The following is a 22,586-nucleotide window of genomic DNA, read 5'->3' as shown; positions in this document are numbered from 1 at the left end:
CTGCTACGCTGTTCAGAAGTGCTCTCTATGGCAAGCCTTTTTAGCATTTAAATCTTTGTTCTGACTCCATAAATATATTTAGAGATATCTCTAATTATATTTTGACTAGTCATAATTATAATTCGACTAGTTAGAATAACAATTAGAGATATCTGCAACTGCAATTGTACTATTACGAAATCAGATTGGAGATATCTGCAAATATATTATGACAAGTCATATTCCTCCATTGACTTCCATTGAAAAATATTTGCAGATATCTCTAAATGAGTTGACTAGTCACAATTGTAATTAGAGATATCTCTGAGTTTTTACTAGTCATAATACATTTGGAGATGTCTTTAATTCGTCGTATTTAGAAATATTTACTAATATATTTGAAGATTTCTCTAATTAATTTACTAATAGTCGAATTACAGTTGTAGATATAGTTGTAGATAATTGGATTTTTGACGAGTCAAAACTCAGAGATATCTGCAAATATTTTTCAATGGAAGTCAATGGAGGAATATGAGTAGTCATAATATATTTGCAGATATCTCCAATCTGATTTCGTACTAGTACAATTGTAATTGCAGATATCTCTAATTGTCATTCTGACTAGTCGAATTATAATTATGACTAGTCAAAATATAATTATATCTCTAAATATATTTATGGATAGTCAGAACAAGGTTTAAATGCTAAAACGGCTTGCCATACGCTCTCACTCAGTAGCACAGTGGAGATTTCTCTAGTTATATCCTTTCAGTCGTTTGTCATGCATTGACATGCAGTGAAATATTTCGCCAAACAATCCTTAGGGATGCGGTGACACGCAGTCAGATATTTTACCGGAGAGATCCGCCACTTTTGGCGCTTCTAAACAATCATAAAGCTCTCGTGCTGCAGGAATGAGGAGGTCTGCTGAAGGCGCGCAGCTGTCATGCTGTGAGGAGTTTGCGTCTTTAATAAACTACGGCAGTTTGCGATCACTGAACAGTAAGAATGATTAATAAATGCATATGAAACAGCCCCTTAAAAGTCACGTCTCGCTTTCGGTTTCGGGCTTTGGCGCGTTTCGCGCTCACACAGAAGCGTACCGCGCCAAAGCCCAAGTGATCCACGCTCAGGCACACCTCTTCCAACCGGGCCAGGGCCGGCCAAGTGAACCGTGCTTGAGCCCGATTCAGTGCACTCACACTTCTCAAACGATCCGGGAAACGGGCCTGGGCACGGTACGGATGGCATAGTGTGAGTAGGCCCTAAGAGGTATCCATATAAATGGCCCACCTTGTATATTGGTTTACTTTGAGTCAGGGGAGTATCAGGCATGATAAAAAAAAAAATAGCTTGAGGACAAGAGTGCTTACTGGAGAAACAAATAGTTTCAAATGATTCTGTTCTATTTGGTAAATTAGTTCAACCGGTTCACTTAGAAGATCTGGTTTGAAAGAACGATTCGTTTGCAATCACTAATACAGAAATAAAACCCGTTATTGGGCACAAATGTGTTAAATTAATCATATTGAGTCTTTGTATTTAATGCTGTCAACATGCTGCTGTCATGTCCACTTGTTTTTGTCACGGTAGCAACAGTGAGGACTGACTGGAAAAGAACTGGCTTGATCTGGCCAATGGCATCAAGATTACAGACTCTGAAGTGCCGTACGGGTCAAACAACCTGACAGCGCAAAGTAAATAGATTTACTTCTAAAAGACATACAGTAGGCTTTTGTATTAAATACATCTGCAAAATAGAAAACAAAGGACGTTTTGGCTATAATTTTAGTTCGTTTTGTATGTATACAATACAGTTTCAGTTAGTTAAAAGAAAAAAATACTTGTTTCTATTTGTATTTCAGTTAGCGAAAATAATATTTTTAATCTAGTTTTAATTTTTTTCGTTTGTTTTTGTTAACTATAATGACTTTGCTTTCATTGGGATTTAAAAGGTAAATTTTAAGGTTAATGTTTCGTTTGACATTTTTAAAAATTGTAATCATTTGTACCAATTTTTTCCAGTTTTTGCTGGATATTTTACAACATGAACTAGCAATGGCTTTTTAAATCTTAATCATATTTTATCAGGTTTTTTAATATGTATTTAAAATAATATAAGTTGTTATAATGTTTCATGATAATGAAGAAATAACAAATCAGGGGCCTCATGTATCAACGCTGCGTACGTACAAAAACTTTGCGTACGCCAGGTTTGACGCTCAGAATCGCTCACGTTTGGATTTACTAACGATGAACTGAACGTGGGAATGTGCGCAACTCCGCGCCAGCTTTATGGCTGGCGTACGCACATTTTTTGTGCGTGTCTGTTTTATTTCCATTGGCGACTCCTAGAGGCAGTTGTGTTAAATTGCACTCTACAAAGTGCCTTCTCAGCTTTATGAGACGGGTTCATCCGCATGTCCAGTATATAAGGTTTCCGTACCATACAGTTGACCATCCAAACATTAAACTGCAATTTGCAGCGGGTCGCCGGTTTTCCCAATGTAATGGGAGCTACTGACCTACTGCACGCACATTTCTATAAAAGCACCATCTGAGGATGAACTGGCATACTTGAATCAGAAACATTTCCATTCAATAAATGTGCAAATTAAATTTGATGCACAGACTTATTAATGATTCCTACTTGTCTTTCTCATGATAAAGAGTATATAGGCAAAATCTGATATGTAGCGGGGAAAAAAAGAGAAAGTTCATAGCCGCTGGATTAGAACCGGGTTCATGGTTGAACGTGTCAAAACATGTTGCCATGGGTTTAACTAGCTACGCCACTTAGGCTGTTAAAAACACTACATCATTTTCCACGTATATATCTTACTATTTATTTTTTAATCCATGCGATGTTCAGACCCAACTGTGTTAACCACATCAGCTAAACTCTCCCCACTCTATATTCATACAGGGGAGGAGGCAGGGAGGGGTTTTGTGCTGTGCATGTTGCGCTTAGTTTCACGTTCATTCAAATGTACAAACAGAATATGTGTGAGATTCGGCGTACGCAGTGTTTCATACATCTAGATTTTTTTCTGCGCGTGCACATTTACAGCTTTGTGCGTACGCAATGTTTTAGTAGGATTTCCACGCAAGTCTTCGTACATGAGGCCCCAGGAGTTTAGAGTACTTTCCCCACTATTTTCCGGTAACTTTGGAAAAGTTCTACCCTTATTACATATTTAAATGATTTTATCCAGGATTTACTGCAAAACTGCTTTTGAGGTGGAATATTAAAGCTGGATTATGGGGTAGTAGAAGGGTCAAAAACATATTTTTGGATATAGCTAAAACGTGTATATACACACTGTGCACTGTATTGAATTGTTAAAAATATATATATACATATATGAAGCAGGTACTACTTTTTAAAATATGTCACTTTTTAAACCAAACTGCACTTGTTACATTTTTACTAAAAGAAATAAAAGTAGATTATGCTAAACTACAGAATATCTTTTCTAAAAACACATCTTTCTAAAAGAATCAATGACATGCTCATCAAGTGTGTTCAAGGTAAGGCATACATGAGTTGCATCTTATGCTTAATTGCATTTTGTGTTGCGTAAATTAAACAACATATTTAAAAAAAAAAAAAAGACTAAACTAATTATTACAAATATTATTTAACTATATATTTAAAACACTTTCTCTGCAACTGGTTCTTGTCATAGGTTGCAATGCAAAGATAAACTTAAAGTGAAGAAGAACTTGGATGACAAACATCAGATTGATAGTGTGTAATGTGTGTGTGCGTGTGTGAGAGAGAGAGAGATATGTACCGGCGATGCGGTCTGGGATGTAGACGGGGCTGGGGCTGCTGATTCGGCTGGGTCCTGGGACGCTCTGCAGGGCAGGTGTGCTGGGTTTGCTGTTCTCCTGGCTCTTCTCTGTCTGCGTACAGCTGTCTCTGCTGCCCGTCTTTGAGTGTGTGGCTAGGGGCATCGGAGTGGAGGGCAGGACTGGAGATGGAGAAGAGGAAATGGACTCTGTTCTCAGAGAGTCTCCACGGAACTCTGGACCCAGCAGAACACCTGAAACATGAAGAGGAGCAAATCAGATTGAGGAGAAAAAAAATCTGCAAGTCAGCTCTAAGAACATAGTAAAAATGGTAATATAATCCATAATTTGTTGTTTTACTCCATAGAATTGCTTATAAAAGTCAAAAACTTTTTTGCAAACAATCAAGAATGCATCAAAAAAAAATGTGGTTACAATGGAAGTCATTGGGGGAAAAAACAGCCCCCAACATAATGAAAGGGAAGTCATTTGAACAGTACATCACCTACCCAAACTGCCCTTCCAGCTGCGGTCTTCCCTGCGCTCCTCCGTGATCGGGCTGCTGCCGCTGAGCCCCAGTGAGTGAGACAGCAGGCCGGAGCCACTGGAGCCGCCAGTGCCCGTGGCGATGGACATTAGGGATTTGGAGGGCCTCATGGCCGGAGTGTCCAGCTTGCTGGCGGGTTCTTTCCGCGAGCGCTGATGGAGGACCTTGATCATGGCGTCCTTCTCAATGATCTGAGCATGCAGGTTCTTGATCCGGCTCTCCATGTCCAGGCAGCGGCGGTTGGCCATCAGGATCTCCTCCTCCTCCTTCTGGATTCGAGCCTCCACTGAAGTGTCGTAGCTGCTGCTGGGAGAGTGACTGATGATGGCAGATGACGTGTCTCTGTTAAACATGCAGAAATCAATCATGAACTGGAGATTTTAAGTACGGTTTTACTTGTTTGCTTTTTTTTTATTCTTTGTGTACAAAGTCTCTAAGCAAATATGTATTACAGTGCATAATATGGTGAAATTTAAATAACTTATAATTTAAAAAGTAATTTTGGCGAGGCAGTGGCGCAGTAGGTAGTGCTGTTGCCTCACATCAAGAAGGTCGCTGGTTCGAGCCTTGGCTCAGTTGGCATTTCTGTGTGGAGTTTGCATGTTCTCACCCGGTTTCCTCCGGGTGCTCCGGTTTCCCCCACAGTCCAAAGACATGCGGTACATGTGAATTGGGTAGGCTAAATTGTCCGTACTGTGTGCGAATGTGTGTGTGAATGTTTCCCAGAGATGGGTTGCAGCTGGAAGGGCATCCGCTGCTTAAAAACTTGCTGGATAAGTTGGCGGTTCATTACGCTGTGGCGACCCTGGAATAATAAAGGGACTAAGCCGATGCTTGAAATGAATGAATGAATAAAAAAGTCATTTTTTCCTTGTGACTTTCAGCGTCATTACGCCATTTCTCAGTGTCACCCAATCCTTCAGAAATTGTTCTAATATGATGATTTGGTGCTCAGTAGATATTTTTATTGTTATTAGTAGTGATGCTGATGAAAAGTTGTGCTGCTTCATATTTCAGCATAAACTGTTTAAAATGATGGTTGAAGGGATAGTTTGTGGAAAGTAACAGTTCTTTCATTATCACTCACACTTCACTTGTTCCAAACCTGTTCTAATCGGTCTTTTGTTGAACCGAAACGATGATACTGTTATAAAGCAGCAACCATAGATTTCCGCAGTACTGTTTTCCTAACATGAATGCCAAGGCTTACTGGTTTCCAGCATTTTCAAAATATCTTCTTTTGTGTATCTTCGGCAGAAAAAAAGAAACTCAAACAGGTTTGAAACTTCTTAAGTGTAAGTAAAGAGGGAGTAGATTTTTATTTTTAGGTAGGGATGTAACGATTCACCTGACTCACAATGCAATATGATTCACAGTACAGTACATGATTTTTAACAAAATTATTTGAGACAAATTCAAGAGCCCTTTCATATTTTCTCAAATGCCTTTTTTTTTTTTTTTTTTTTTACAAAATAAAGTTTTTCCTGCAATGACTAAATTGCAATTTTTGTGCTCTCTGTAACATTAGCACTCGTCAGAGCACGCAGAGATGCAAATATGCACACAGTTTGTGTTTTGTCTAGAGCACTTAACCACTGCCATTTAGTCTGGGTAAAGTCTAGATCGGATGTGCGGCCGGCCGGAAGTGCGATATGTACATCAATTATTGTAGCATTTTTCATGACACTGTAAAACAATAATTAACATTTTACAGTATTGTGATGGTTGGGTTTAGGTTTGGGGCTGGGGGTAGGCGTTAAAAAATACACTTTATTGGGTAATTTATTAGATAGCAGAAATAATACTTTGTATAACCAATGTTTTCACATTACTGAGATGGTTGGGTTTAGGGTTGGGGGTAGACATTAATAAAATATATAAAATGGGAATTTTAATAAGTAATCTAAATTTAGATCCGGCAACCATAACCATATCCATAACCATATGCTCGTCGCTAATGTGCAGGTAAAGCAAGCTTGCGCCTGTAGACACAGCGACCTCCTCGGCGTAAAACATGTATTACGATTCCTTCAACATTTCTACCGATTTTAATAGTCACATATTTTAATCGATTTTCAACTGGCTCACTATGAATCATTACATCACTATTTTTGAGCGAATTATAACTATACTTTATACATTTAAAATGTTATAAACGTTTTTAAAATGATTCTATTATTTTTCATTTTTAGTTAAAAACCTGAAAAAATGTTTTGTTGTTGACACAAAAATAAAATAAGCAACAAAAACTAATTTCAATATCGGTTATAATAAGAACCACAACTTACATCTGAGCACCTATAATAATTACAGATTTCTGATTAAGACTATAGACTGGAGTAAGGATGCTAAATCATTTGTTTTTCTTTTATTTTTATTTGTAAAATGTACTAGTAAGTAATAATAATATAGTCTGTATTTTAGATCAAATAAATTCAGCCTTGGTGAGTATAAAAGACTTATTTCAAAAACATAAAAACATTTTATACAGTGCCCTGCACAATTGAGTACACCCCATTTTCAAAATGAGTATTTTTATCCATTTCTCAGTGAATATAGGCATTTTTGTATTTTTGGGGGATTTAAACGAAACAGATTTATTAGATTTATTTATTATTAACAGATATATTTATTAAAATCATATTTTAGTCACCAAACATATTTACAAACTAAAAGATAATACAAGTAAATTCAAGCAAATTACAAAAAAAAATTACAACCTACAAAATTTCAACTGAAATTGACAATTTTTTTTTTGCTTTTCTTGATTTTTCCTGTTTTTTAAATTTGTATTTAATATTTTTCTATAACATAAATTTGGCTGAACTAGTTTTTGGACCATTGTCGTGAGTTGTTTCGTTAGATAAGCTCCAGATTTGGCTTAAGTACTGACTAATGTATTTGCACAAATATAATATTGTTTAGCTTCCTATTAAAAATATGAATTTAAAAGATAGATTTGTGATGAGTGTACTTATATATGCTGAGCACTGTATAGCTTGATTTAAAAAAAAAAACTTTAATTTAAAGTTAGATTTACTGGTGCAGAGAGAGTTTTAGTTTTTATCCAATAGTAATCACAAATTGTAGGCCCAATTCAATGTTTTTACCCCCACCCCTTACCTTTGGAGTGTGAAGTGAAAGGTCTTTAAAAAAAATCAGGTTTAAGTTTAATTTCATATCAAAGAGAGTCACTTTGAATAAAAAAAACTGCCACATTGGCACTGTAGCGCACTTTACAGTTGATGTTTAACATTGATGCTTCGCAAACTTGCATTGTTTTATGTCAAACATTTTTTTCAATGGTCATTTTTAACTTTGAGAACTAATTACTAACTAATTGTACAGTGCATGTTCAGTGTAGAGCAGTGAATGTGTTCACCTCTGTGTGGCCACAGAAGCAGCGGCATCCAGTGCGAACTGCCTCATGACGCTCTCCTCCAGATATTTCTGCTCCCATTTAGTCATGTCGGCCTCTAGGGCTAAAATCCTCTCCTCTTTTTCTCTTAGGTGCTCCATCAGAGCCGCTGTGCTGAACTCCGGGCCAACCGTGCTCTGAGAGCCACCTTGTCTCTGGGATTGAGAGAGAAATCAGAAGAGCAGAATCATATCCGTATATTAGAGATGTATTTATGTGGCCAAACGTATCAGATAGCTATGTGAACAGAAGAAACACATGAATTGACCAGCTGTAAAGAGGCCAATAGAGAATGGGAATCTACGTCAGGGTGAGTCGCGTTGTGTTGATGTTTTCGGACAAGCTCAAGAGCGCACAATGCAAATCACCACAGAAAAAAAAGCAGACCGTTTTCTTCTAATACTTTTTGGACAAACATCTTAAAAGCACTTAGAATGAAATGGACTAAAGTGTAAATATATTTAAAAAAGAAAATGTGTGTGGAAGCTGAAAATATTAATTCCACAATGATTTTCCAGCACTAAAGTGGATCTATAGAGCCAAGCAGATAAAATATATTAACAAGCTTATATATAAGCTAAAGTAAAATCAGTTTATTATTTTCTGCTTTCTTCTGTAGTGTGAGCACTAACAATTGATTGCAAAACACTATATACATGATGCAGTGAACGTATATCCCGTGTCTCAAAATCCTAAAATGCATTATGTTGTGATGACATTTTTCGGTCCCACTTTATATTAAGTGGCCTTAACTAATATGTACTTACATAGGAATTAATAGTTTGTTACAGTGTACTTATTGTGTAAATACATATATTTACTGTGTACTTATGCTTGATTAATACATGTATGTAATTACATCTGTAATTAACTTTTGTAATTACATTTGTAAATACACTGTTGACCATCCCTTACATCTTAACCCACCCTTAAACCTACCCATGCCACCAAACCTGTCTATAACCCAACCTCTATTCCAACTCAAAAGCACCACAAGTGTTCTCAAATACAATATAAACATTTTTCCATTCTCCATTTAGATAATAATATTAGATGTTTAACATTGACAAACTGCTGCAATAGGCAGAGTCAAAAACACTGGGGTCTCTAATAACAAGGTTTCTGGATGCTACATAATGCCACTTTAACTCCTGTATTCAGATCTGATCTGAAGGTTGTTTCACTTGTCTAGGTTGAAGGAAAGCCAGGGCACCTAATGAAGAATACAGCTGTCTGCTCCGCCTCTTCTCTGAACACACACACACGCACGCACGCACGCACGCACGCACGCACGCACGCACGCACGCGCGCGCGCGCGCACACACACACACACACACACACACACACACACACACACACACACACACACACACACACACACACACACACGCACACACACACGTCCACGTAGGTGCCATGACCTTTCCTCCAGATTAGAGGTCATTAAAAACTGGACACAAAGGAAGCGGGTATGTAGAGAATCTGATCATCTCTGCAGGGACAGCATGAGCTCCAGCTGCCTGCAGCTGAGACTCATCCCGCTCTGGAGGTTTGTGTGTGTGTGTGCAGAAAACTGGATGCATTACATTTAATGCAGTTGAATACTGGGTTTTCACAATTGGGTCAGGGGAAAGATTCAGAAAGAATACATACATATATACATATGCATGTTAAACATACATAGCACTCTTGTTGTGCCACAATGTATTTGTTAAATGTAAGAGCTTTTTTAGGCAAGAATGTATTTGTTTAGACTTGAAAATTTCAATTTACGTAAAGGGATTTAACACACAAACCCTGGAGAGAGCATCCTTACCCCAGTTATTTCTTCTGGAATCTGATGTGTTTATAGAGGCTAACGAGTTAACTCTCATCGTTATTTTTGATGCAGGGTATATGCAGGAATCCTAAAGGTAATTTCAATACCTTTTTAAGACTTTTTAAGGACCTTCTCAGAATATTTTAACACCTCATCGCCACTTCAAGTTCTAATCAGTATCAAATCTATAGCTTAATAAACAGTTGTAGTTAAATTAACCAATGGAGCACAACCATGCAATAGAACTTGAAGCTTGAAAGAATAAATTATGCGGTTGTTTTTTCAGCGACAGGCTTCGGCCACTGTTTAAGCTCGTCTTTCTACCACCAGGAGTACGCAAACTTAAATTTTCCCATTTTGTCGTCTGTTTTGCTCTATGGTTTCGCTACATGTGGAGAGCATCACATATCCTTTCAGCATTTGTCGCAAATTACATGACATTACCCAGACAGAGAAGCTTAGCCGGACGTGCCCCGGCCCGAACCAATCACGTGGATCAAGCATGCCGTTGTTAATATTAGAAGTAAAATAATTTATTTAAATATATAATATAATATAATATAATAATACAATATAATATAATATAAAATAAAATAATATAATATCATATAATATAATATAATATAATACAATACAATATAATATAATAATACAATATAATATAATATAAAATAATACAATATAATATAATAGAATAGAATAGAATAGAATAGAACATAATATAATATAACATAATAGAATATAACATAATACAATATAATATAATATAATATAATATAAAATAAAATAATATAATATAATATAATACAATACAATATAATATAATATAATATAATAATACAATATAATATAATATAAAATAAAATAATACAATATAATAGAATAGAATAGAATAGAATAGAACATAATATAATATAACATAATATAATATAACATAATATAATATAATATAATATAATATAATATAATATAATATAATATAATATAATATAATATATTTAATTTTTGGAGTCAAACACTTTGGACAATGCTTGAACTAAATTTAAGACATAAGAAAATGCAATTAAGACTTTTTAAATAGCTTTTAAGGGCCTTAATATTTTCGTAATTGATTTATCAACTTTTAATACTTTTTAAGACCTCACAGACACCCTGTGATGAATTATAATGGGTAACAGTTATTTATTAAACTGTGAAAAGTATACTTACAAGACCAAAGTTTTTTTGTGTGTGTGTGTGCTCGAGAATCAATGTCAATGGAAGCACCACATTTTTATAATTACTAGCCATCTAGCCACGTGTTGAGTCTGCATTTTATGCTCAGTGTTTTTTAAATGCTTTGAGAGTTAGAGAAACTCTCACAGCTGATTGTTTGTAGAACAGCGCTTGCATTTTGCTCACCTGTTTGATTTAAGATTTGAAACTATGCAAGTAGTTCTTTACACAGAGGATAAGACACTCCATGGGCGATTTTATTTACAAAGGATTGCATTGAGTTGTTGTATAAATGCATTATTGTACAATTAGCAGTGTACAGTTGAAGTCAGAATGATTAGCCCTCCAGAATTATCAGCCCCCTGTATATTTATTTTTTATATTTTAACACAATTCTAATAACTAATTTCTAATAACTGGTTTATTTTATAATCGCCATGATGACAGTACATAGTATTTTACTAGATATTTTTCAAGAGACTAGTATTCAGCTTAAAATGACATTTAAATGTGTAACTAGGTTATATAGGCTAGTTATTGCATAATGATGGTTTGTTCTGCAAACAATAAAAAATATATTTCTTAAAGGGGGCTAAGAATATTGACCTTAAAATGGTTTTTAAAAAATTAGGAACTGTGTTTAATCTAGATGAAATAAAAAAAATAAGACTTTCTCCAGAAGATAAAATGTTATAGGAAATACCGCGAAAAATTATTTGCTCTGTTAAACATCATATGGAAAATATTTGAACAAGAAAAAAAATTCAAAGGAATAGCGAATAATTTGGACTTCAACTGTACGTTAGCACAGCTGTGACGAAAATCCAAAAAAGGTATTTATTTATTTTTTTTGCTAGAAACAAGGCTGCTATGATAGTTCTGGACCAAAATGTGGTAAATTTCTGACAGCAGTAAATAACTTTTATAAATTAGTATAAAAGCTATTGCACACTGAATCTGAAATTTTGGTTCATAATTTTTGCACATTAAAAAAATAATTGCTCCTTGATAAGGAGCTGAATTCTCTTTCTTCTCCATGCAGTATTGGATGAACACAATATGTAGCTTATTCCTCTTTCTTGATGAGAACAAAGTATCACTGCTGAAATAAATTCCGTGATGTATTAATTAATACTCATTGGACTCAGTGTGCAACATTAGTTTATGTGACAAATGTTTCGCATAGGAATATGAAAAAAAAGCATACAAACATTTTGGACTTCAGTATGTAAGTGCTGCGAGCCTGTACATTTCTCACCTGTTGCATTCGCAGTGATTCAAGCTCTCTCTCCAGTCGAGTGCGTAGCCGATGCTCAAGCTGTTCTCTCTTCTCACAGGCGGCCTGAAGCTGTGCTAGAGCCTGCTGCATCCGCTCCACCTTTTCCACATATACCTGCTTTTTCTTTAGCTGTACAGACACAGAGAATGCAGGTCAGATGCTGCAGCTGAAACCGCAACCAGAAACTCCCCCCCCCCGTCACCCTTACAATGAATGCCTCCCTTCTCTCTCTTCGACATCACTCAATTCCACCAGTGGGTGTAATTGCAGCCAAAATGAATGCCCCAATTTAGTTCGGGAGACAACATAACAGAAAAGTGAGAGAGAGAGAGCGCAGAAGTATTTGGCTCCCGTTTGTAATGGGGGGGAGGGGGGGGGGTGGAGAGGGCAAGAATTCAGCCATCTTCAAGTCCTTTCATGGCAGGCAACTCAAGAGGCTTTGTTAGGGGAACAAGCGAGTGTTTGTGACCATGCAGAACAAAAGTGGAACTGCTCTGTGCATTTTGGGACGCAAGGGTGCACACCCCGTTCAACGATAGCCAAAAGGCCATCTGGGAACACGCCAAAAGAGCTGAACCACAGACTCCAACTGTTACAAACACTTGAGTGCACAGATCAACAATACTTTGGTTTGAAGGTTTTTCTCTCATTTTCTTTATTAAAGCTTTTTTTTTTTTGGCTTCAGCAAAGACTGTGTGGTTTCAGAGAACGTTAAGGCCAACGGTTCATTGAAGCTTGAAGATCTTAACTGCAGAAATGAGGAGAGGATGGAAAGAACTTCAAAGAGCTTGAGAAGATTGAGATTAAACGTTGTGGTGAAGTATCACAGAGACATGTTTAAGGGTTAAGTGGGTTGTGACTGAATGAAATGTAAATCAGACGCTTGTTTTACTATATAGTGCACTAGGGCGATATGACAAAAATCTCATATAAAAGTCTTATATCCTGATAGTGGTATATTACTGGTGTGTGTGTGTGAACCTACAGTGGTTTCATGGCTCAGTTCGTTTGCGATCATCATGCCATTAATTTGGTTCAATTCAATATCTTGATGCATCATAGTGCATTGTCGATGCTTTCCATACCCAATTATATCTCTTTATTCACAACACAAGAATTCTAAAATTAAAATTAGTACATAAATTAATATGTTTACAGTATATTATTTGTTAAACAAGTTTTTCCTTTAATACAAGCAGTCAGATATATGAACTGTACCTTTATTTGGCCTGCTCACTATTTTTGAATGTTTCAAACTAAAATCAAATACAATCACAGACGACAACATGAGAATTTATAGCAAATAAACTAATGTAAATATTATTGCGCTTGCTTTTTGAGCGTTGTCAAGTGTGTTCTTACATCCCTATGATTGGTCAATAGCCGCGTTTCCACTATTGCGCCTAAAGCGAGAGAGCCAGGGCAAGCCAAGGCCAGTCACTTTTCTACTGTCACTTCCGAGGCCTAATCGGGCCAAATCGGGGCTTTCTTGGGGCCAGCGGCCGGCCTTTTTCGTCATGCCGAATACCTTGGGCCAAAGAGGACCAGCCGGGGCTTCGGGGCGGAGTGAAAGGAGAGGCGACCACAGTTTTCCGATCGCACATGAGTACATGCGCCAAACAAATAAATAAATAAGGGAAAGAAACATCTGGAATAAATTATAGGCTGGGGTCTTTTTGCGTATGATCGCCCTTATGTTTCTCTTTCAAATGTAAGGCTGTTGCATAAGGTAATAAAGTAGTTTTAATTTATAAGTGACTTCTCTTTGCTGTTTCCTACTTAATGTTTCAATAACGCATAATAATCTTCACACCATATTAAAGACACAGCAGACAGTAAAGGTTTTAGAGAGTTTTTGTCAAGTTTAAAAGGTGTGTTTGTGCAAGTTTAGATGCCTGTATGTGTGTGTGAGACCGAGGAAAAGAGCGCTCCCTTCACAGCTCTGTTGATGCCGGGAGCGGCTTTTTCTTTTCTTTTTTATTGTTTTTATTTATTTTGGAGATAATACACTATATGAATACAACAGTAAGACATTAAACTTTACAAATTTCGTGTCCACTTTTGTAGGCTCAAAACAATAGTGTCATATCTAGATAAAATAGCCAAAGCTATATTGAAATAATTTAAAGAATTACAAATATCAGATATAATAAAATCACATTAAATAAATAAACCAATATAAAACCAACAAAAGCTAGCTTTAACAATGAGGTACTATATCAAACTGTTTTAAAACCATATTAAACTTTCATTTTTCAAAAGCCTCTCTGAAAAAAAAGATTTTAGATATTTTCTAAAAACAATAAACACCGGAGAATGTTTTAAATATTATTTATATAGTATTTGGGTACGATGATATTAATCAAATCATGCAAACGGGGCATTATTGGGGTGAGTAAAAGCAGAAACTAGTCTTCCAGCTGCGCAGCACTTTACAGACGCATCGGGGAAAACTGCAAGTTCAAAATGTGTTCTGTGTCCTCAAACAAGTGTGTATGTTTTTATATGACGTGGTAAATTAAAAAAGGAAATTTTAAATACATAAAGAGCTTTATTAGCGCAATAGTTGCTGAGCGCAACGAAATATAGGCTATATTTTATTACGTGCTACTCTTATGTGCTGAAACACTGAACACTTTTCTTTTACTTAAGATATAATAAGCAACATCTTTAAATAAAGGGAATCACCTATTAAGTGTCATAAATCGGCTATTGTGTTCATAGGCTCAACAGAAATGGCTGCGACGGGCTCTAGAACTGCCAGCGCTGTTTACATCTGAGTGATGTGGACACTTAAAAATGTGCGGTAACAGTCTATATGCACATAATAAATCGCACATTGCACAGCTATCACAGCTGATCCTTGATAGATGCCGTGCATAAATCTCGCTCTGCAGACACACCCGTGTCAGGACCCACAAGTATCCCTTTAATAGTAATACAGAAGAGGAAAAGTTACCTAACAAACATGCCAGCAGTTCAAAGGTTCTCGAAAGGGAGAGAGACAGAGAGAGACTTACTTAGCAGTTAAATTGTGTTTCCTGTGTCTTCAGTCAATGAAAACCACATGCTGTGAATTGTGCAATGTTATCTGCTTTTTAAGTAGTTTTTAATTACCCACCCTCGCATCATTCGAATAGTATTCTACCACAACAAGTGGATATGAGATAAATGACGTCAGTGTGTAAGAACCGGTGATGATCTATTATTGAACCGATACCGAATTGTCCACGCCTGCATTGCAGTGAATCGAATAAACAATTCATTTTAACACCCCTCCACGATATACATCACGATACATTCAATCAGTTAATAGTGACCGCATGAAAAGGACTTTTTGTGATTTTAAAGTATATCCTTAAATATGTACTCATTCATGTGATTATTCTTCTCACTTTAGAACAAATGTTTGATTCAGAATGTAAAACTATCAAATAAATATTAATGAAACATGAAAAACTTTTCAAAAAGTAATGCAGGCACAGTATAAAATGCTAATTTAAAAATGAAAATATTGTACTTTAAAGATCGTTAACCTTTTCGATGCTTGTTATTCAGATTTCTGCTAGCATTTCGATTGGTGCATTCAAATAATGAAACTGTATTATCGTAAAGAATGCATTGTTCTACGCCACGAATTAAACGATAGAGCATTATATGAAACGATGGAATTTTTATTTAACCAATACGATATTTACTCTCATATTGTACAGGCCTAATATCCACCTACAAATTTATCAGCAGTAGACACTCCTAAAGTGGCACACGTATGCATACGCACAATTATGGTCGCCTATATTTGATTCTTTTTAATGAGTTTAATTTACATGCACAATAAAAGGTCACACTTTCCAATAAGGTTCATTATTTTATGTTAATTAATGCATTTACTAACATATACAAACAATGAACAAAACATTTACTACTGTATTTGTTCATGCTAGTTAACGTTACTTAATGAAAATTTAGTAGTTCATTGTTAGTTCATGTTAACTCATGGTGCATTAACTAAAGTTAACAAGCATGGACTTGGATGTTAATAATGCATTAGTAAATGTTCAATTATGATTAATAAATGCTGTACATGTGTTGTTCATGATTAGTTAATTTTAGTAAATGCATTAACTAATGAACCTTATTGTATAGTGTTACCCAATAAAATGAACACTAAAGTTGTTCCAATTCAAAATTCAAAAAAGTAAATTGACAAATTTGAAAAGCAACTGAATATATCGAAGTATGTAAAACATTTTACCTCTTCCTCCAGTTTGACCACTTTGGCTTGCGCGTTGTTTAAGGCCTGGTCACGGATCTCGATGTGCCTGCGCTGGTCCTCTGTTGTGGAACGAAGTGAATTCAACTCGATTTCTAGCTTCTCCTTTTCTCGTTGATTTTCTTTAACTGTTAAAAGAGCAAAATGAACATTTTGCACTTTCCTTCCCAATATATTGCAACTACCATCTGTGTTCACAAATCAATGGTAATTCAAAACAAACCTACATTTAATTTAAGCTCATTATAATGCCTTTAAGGAACTTCCGGGTTTCTTGTACCTGTAGGTCCACTCACCCTGAACCAGAAGCTGTGAGATGGTTTTTCGATTGTCCTCTGTGCCCTCACACTCTTTTGCAGCGAGCTGCTTGTTGGCCGTTTCCATTCGTTCTGTTGAGAGAATGAGACAAATCTAAATCACAAATTTGTCTAATTTATGGTTAAAAATTCCATATGCACAATGATATATGCACAGCAACAGCAAGTGTTTTTTTTTTGGCACCAATAAACTTTGGGAGAAAGGTTAATGTAACTATTTTCAATTTAATAAGGTTCCTTTTACAGCACCGATAATGTAATTTATTTAAAATATAATCAGTTGAATAGACTTAAGCATTCATTTAGTTGTTTAAACATAGAGCAAAGTGAAAGATGCAAGTTTAAAAGCAAACGGTATCAAGAGTAGCAGACAAGTACATAAACTCCAATGAAAATGCATACATTTCCATATTAAAGCCGCACGTATCATATTTGATACACGAGTTTCTAAGACCTATATAATATCAACCTGATCAATACTTTGTTTAAAAACCTGTTGTATATGATGTGATACTTGTATTCTCCCCCCTTGTGGATTGTCATGACACTGCTGGCCGTGGAATGGCTTTTTTTACCTTTTCAAAATGGCTACTTTCATTGAAATACTCTGATGCTTTTTGGCTAAAAACTATTTGCTAATTTCAAGTTGTTATAGTAAGAATGAAATTTATATTGTTACTAATTTTATTAAATAAAGGTTTTCTTGATTGAAACAAAGCATAATTACTTAATAATTAATTAATTTTGTTGCAAATAAATTGTGTTGAAAATCATGTATCAAATTTGATACAACAGCTATAAAAGGAGCTTTATTTCCGAACAATGATGTCACATTTTTGTAATGTAATCAATATAATGCCTAATACAATGCAAACACACTGTTTTTGGATGATTAAATTAATTTAAATAGTGACTGAAATACCATTTTAAAATACATTGTGGGTATTTTTATAATAATTTATGATCGATAAACTATAATGATCAATTTATATGTATTTTTAGATGTCAAAAGAATAGAGGAAGATGATAGAAAAATTAAAGTGTCTTGAAAATGTCATCAGCATAATAGTCTATGGCAATTAAAATGACAGAGAGAAGATAGGGGAAGATGAGGATGCATGGCCATGCATGATGATGGTCATTCAGACAACAGTGATGAGGAAGAATATCAAGAAGAAAGTGTAGTCTAGACAAGCACAGAAGTAAAGGTCCCAACTACACAAACACAGAACACAGTAAGAAAGCAGTCAGGAACTGGCAATGCAAAAATGAAAGAATACAGATGAAGAAAAATACAATATCATGGTACATTTGTTGAGTTCATTGCATCTGCTGAGGACTCATACCAGCTGCTTTCTGACTGTGTCCTGTGTTTGTATTGTTGGGACCTCATCTACTTGTCTGGACAAAACTTTTTTTCTTGATTGTCTTCCTCATCACAGCTGTCTGAATGACCATCATCATCATGCATGGCCTAAGGACATCCTTCCTCATCATCTTCCCCTAACTGCTTAATGGCACTTTAATTGCTATCTATTATTATGGACTCTGTATATGTACAGTATTGAAATAGTTTGCCACTGGAGAACAAATAAACTTGCACAATATATTCAAAGATGGCAAGTCTACAAACACAGATGGCAAAGAAATTGAGAAAGTTCTAGGCATGTACATAAACATGCACCCCATAAAAGGTCAAGCTGCAGTGTGCTTTTTTAATGTTAGAAGGCATGATCCTGATCATTTTCCAACATGGAGAAACCTGACAGAGATAAAAACACTGCACCAGCAATGACTTCTCACTTCTGTGTACTGTGTAATTGTAAAAGTGCATCTTTGCCTGAACAAGACCTGAAACTACTAGTACGCCTACCACAATGTGAAATAATAAAACACTGTAAAATGCTTAAAGAGCCCATATTATACATGAAATAGGGTCATATCTTGGTTGTAAGGGTCTGCAACAACAGTTTAATATTCATGCAAGGTCAAAAAACACTTTCATGGTCTTATAATCTGCATTTATTTTTACCTAATTATCCCAGCGACTCCCGTATGAATCGTCCAGTGATTCATTTGTTCCCAAACCCCTCCTTAGCGCGAAGCTAATCTGCGCTGATTGGACCAATGACAGTCTGTCGCGATTGGTCGACTGCCTTCAGTCAGAGAGTAAAATGCACAACAGCTAATCAGCAATATAAAAGTAATCACAGTTCATACACGCTCGATGGTGTAAGCGTGGAGTTTAGCTGCCAGTGGGTCAATGTAAATACAGACTATGGACTTGAAAATTCAGACGACTGACTATTTTATTGAGCAAAAACTCCAAAAGCAGTTGAGGAGATCTCCTAGCTTCTCACTCTGCTCTTTTCACAGACACACACACACACACACACATATTGCACAAACACACACACGCACTTAACCCTGCTCCGAACGACAACGCGCGCGCACACACACACACACACACACACAAACACACAAACACACACACACCTCCGGACGACAGCGCGCGCACACACAGACACACACACTACTCCTCGTCCACGGAGCTCCGTTAACGCAGCACGCGTCGCGTTTTTAACGTGACTTTGCACGCGATAAGAGAATATAGCCAGTTAACCTGATACAGTACACGCGGTTACAAGTAACAAATCACAACTAAATACATTTGCAAGCTAGAGTCAACGAGGCAACTTTAATCGCACGTACTTACACTTGAGAAATGGAGGAAGAAAAATCCTGACGTCCATCAATAAGTTACTCTTTACTGATCCTTCCTTTAACAAACGCTGATGAAGTATTCTTTGTAGCATGTAGCTTCCAGAAGTTTCCAGTATTTTCCAACTGCTTGGCTATAATGCTGAGGTTTCATGTTTGGGTAGAGACTCAATATATCCATCTGCAGTGTGACTTCAATCGACCGGCATGTTTGTGTGTGTGTGTGTTTGTGGGTGTGTGTTTGTGTGTGTGTCTGGGTTTCTGCGTCAGAGGGCGGGGCCTCAGGTTTGAAATCTCCCGGGTTTGCGCGTGCACGTGAATAACTTGGTTTAGTTCGTACGTCATGGCGAAACACCTAATGAATCGGTATCAAGGCGACTCGTTTGAAGCACTATGAGTCGACTCTTTTATAGATGAATCAACCGTTTTAAACACTGTACACTAACAGATTTAAGCCTTAGCTGGATAATTCACTTCACTTAGAGCTGTGTTACACAATACATGGAGGGGAATTTTCAAAAACCCATAATATGGGCTCTTTAATGTAACAAAAAATAGAGATAAACTGCCGGAAATGTTCTCTTTTGTCAAAAAGTTAAGGGCAAATTTATTTTTTTTGTAATTAAAATAATCATTGTTTTTTTGCAAAAAGTTGCACAAACGCCTGATTTATCAAATGTGATACAAAATAAATATCATGAAAAAAAATCTATATGGCATAATTATTTTTTTGGTTTTTCCTTAATGGTTTAATAAACATCCCAGATCCAGAAAATTAGAATTTTCTGACTATTTTTTGACAAGTCAGGTCTTACTAAAGACATGGAGCAGAACAATGGAATTTAATTCAGTGCTTCCTCTCCGGGCTGACACCCACTTTATATTGTATTTTCATCAGATAGTAAAGATTATTGGTTAAAACTCCTAAACGCTGCAATTCTGTAATGGCAAGGCAGTTCACCGGAAGCGTTTGTGCTGGTTAACTGAAAAGAAAAAGTCCTTGTGCATGTACTCCATTACTTTTTTTTGTAAAATTATTCACAATAAGGTTCACATGGTATCTTATTACCTACCTAACACTAATCAAGCATTCCCAAAGTACAAAGACTAAAATAAAAATACTTATTTCCTAAATGCAGCATTATTTTAACAGATGCTTCGTGTAATATTCTCCATCCAACCAAACTAAAACCCTAGAATGTGTAGCTCATATTCCAGGCCTCTTTAAACAAATAATAAACCACTGGGACTGGTTGCTCAGCAAATTGGAAAACAAAAATATAACAAACATTTTATATGCGCCCAGTTCCCAAAGAGCACTCTTGACATAACTCACAATGTGCTGTTAAGTCAAAAGCTGGCCCAAATAAAAGGACCATTATATAGAAGGGGGTTGCTGTTTTTTTGCAATGGCAAACTGTTCATCAAGGAAGTGGGCCAAACGTTAAAACAATATTTCCCCCTGTGTAAAGTCAACCAGACTGTGAGACGAGCATTCCAGAATAAAATGCCTTTCCCCACTGTGCCTTTGTGCCTCTCAATAGTATTAAGACCCTCTTCTAGATAAAAACACATTCAAAAGAAAAAGGAAATCAAGCTATGCATATATGCCAAGAATTTGCCAAAAAAAAAAAGTCTTGACACATCTCAGCTTGTATTAGCACAAGGTATGCATCAAAGTTAAAACTTTTGACTGGGGGCTTGTTGTCCCTGACCCCTCCAAAAAAAAAAAGGCCTTCGCAAACAACACTAATTATTGACTGTAAGAAAATCTACTTCAGTCAAATCTAGTCTTGAACAATAGCAGAAGTAGTATTTCGGGCTATAGAAAATATGAAAAACATGGAGTGGAAGAAAGAAATGCAAGAGAGAGAGAGAAGAAAAAAAGTTCTATAAAACTCCGGGAGCTCCCCATGGACCTAAAGTCTGGGCATGCTGCCATAAATCAGGGTTTCTCTGTTTTCTGCTGGACTAAAGACAACAGCGAGGCATGATCGTAGTGGTGGCCACAATCAGGAAGAGTGAGTCTGCTGACAGCAACAGAGAAATGAGGCAGAGAGACGGTTGCTTTGGTTTAGACTCCAATAGATACTACACAGAGCCATGAGATACACATGCTAAAGGAAAATTCAAATGCTTTGAACTTAAGAAGAATAAGAAGCCTCTTTGAATGGGAATGGCAGAATGTTGGAGCCAGGTGGGACCACCACAATGTTGCCATTTACAGATCCTGAGTGTTTCAGATCAGTCTTTAAGGGGTTAGTTTAAGCAAAAATTGTTATAAATTATGCACCCTCATGTTCCAATCAAGTGTGCCGCAAGCCTGCGTTTGAGTGAAGGTCTCGGCCGTTAGATCGCCCCCTGGGGGCTGGCTGCAGTACAAGTCATAAAGCCCGCCTCCTCCGTGTTAATGAAGGAGACTTGAGCCCAAATAAAAAAAATTATTACACTTGCAATAAAATGTCCCGAAAGATGGTTCTGGTGGATTAAGGCACTGGTTATTGTGCTGAAATAGGTGCAGATCTTCATTTTTGTAAACAGTTTGTTTTTAGCAGTAATTTAATGCTGGGCGTGTCATCGTGATTGACAGCTGTGATTGACAGTTTCTCAAAGCAGTGCGTCTGAGCTTCAGCAGGAGACTGAAGTGTTATTATTCGATTTCTGTGTTATTTTACCATGACAACATGAGTTCAGCAGTAAACTACAGTTTCTGACATACATGATCCCGGTGGAACACTGTTTATTCGCTAAGGTCAGGGCTTTTTTCGGGCTTTATTAGTTTGCTGATACACGCCTAACCACCCAGATGGCAAAATACACTCGGACCAGTTCGGCTAGATTCTCGCCTGCCGGAGACTTACGCCTCAGAGCTCAGACTGACTACCTCTGCTGGACCTACTCCGGATGCCTGGACTCACTGCCCGATTCCAGCCCGAGTCAATCAAGCCAGATGCGGCGGCCGAGCGAGCCGGCGCTGCCGCATGCGAGCCGGAATCAGCCCGCGACGCCGCGATAAGGTTATGTGCGCTGCGGCCCGGAGCTGGCGCAATTAAATATATAAAACCTTCATATTTGTTAACGTTATTACATCCATTTGTGTTGATATGACAGCAAACGCATGCTGAGAAGTTCGGGGGGTGTGGTTGATTTTACATAAAGCGTTTGGTTGGAAGCTCGACTCCGCTCATTTTCGCGGCTCCTCCTCTGGCTCCATCAGACAGTC

General features: G+C 36.8%; 2 protein-coding genes across 6 annotated transcripts in view; one reads left to right on the top strand and one right to left on the bottom strand.

Moving 5' to 3' along the window:
* The window catches only part of prrg3 (proline rich and Gla domain 3), a 303,812-nt gene that overhangs the window by 61,162 nt on the left and 220,064 nt on the right, over window positions 1–22,586 (top strand). The gene's annotated exons all lie outside the window — the stretch shown is intronic.
* The window catches only part of amot (angiomotin), a 69,815-nt gene that overhangs the window by 8,909 nt on the left and 38,320 nt on the right, over window positions 1–22,586 (bottom strand). For all 5 annotated transcript variants that reach the window (XR_015520525.1, XR_015520526.1, XM_087301748.1 and 2 more), the window contains 6 exons: window positions 16,622–16,714; window positions 16,308–16,453; window positions 12,032–12,181; window positions 7,704–7,894; window positions 4,284–4,663; window positions 3,777–4,028 (listed from right to left, as the gene is read on the bottom strand). Coding sequence is in view for 3 of the 5 variants with exons in the window: in XM_087301748.1 (XP_087157874.1) it covers window positions 3,777–4,028; window positions 4,284–4,663; window positions 7,704–7,894; window positions 12,032–12,181; window positions 16,308–16,453; window positions 16,622–16,714 (1,212 nt within the window). In the remaining 2 variants the exon portion in view is untranslated. The remainder of the gene's footprint in view (window positions 1–3,776; window positions 4,029–4,283; window positions 4,664–7,703; window positions 7,895–12,031; window positions 12,182–16,307; window positions 16,454–16,621; window positions 16,715–22,586) is intronic.

The sequence above is a fragment of the Danio rerio genome, chromosome 21 (genome assembly GCF_052040795.2).
Source record: "Danio rerio strain M-AB ecotype USA chromosome 21, GRCz13ab, whole genome shotgun sequence".
NCBI lineage: Eukaryota > Metazoa > Chordata > Actinopteri > Cypriniformes > Danionidae > Danio > Danio rerio.
Note: the sequence above shows the minus strand (reverse complement) of the source record. Positions and strands in the feature narration are given on the sequence as shown.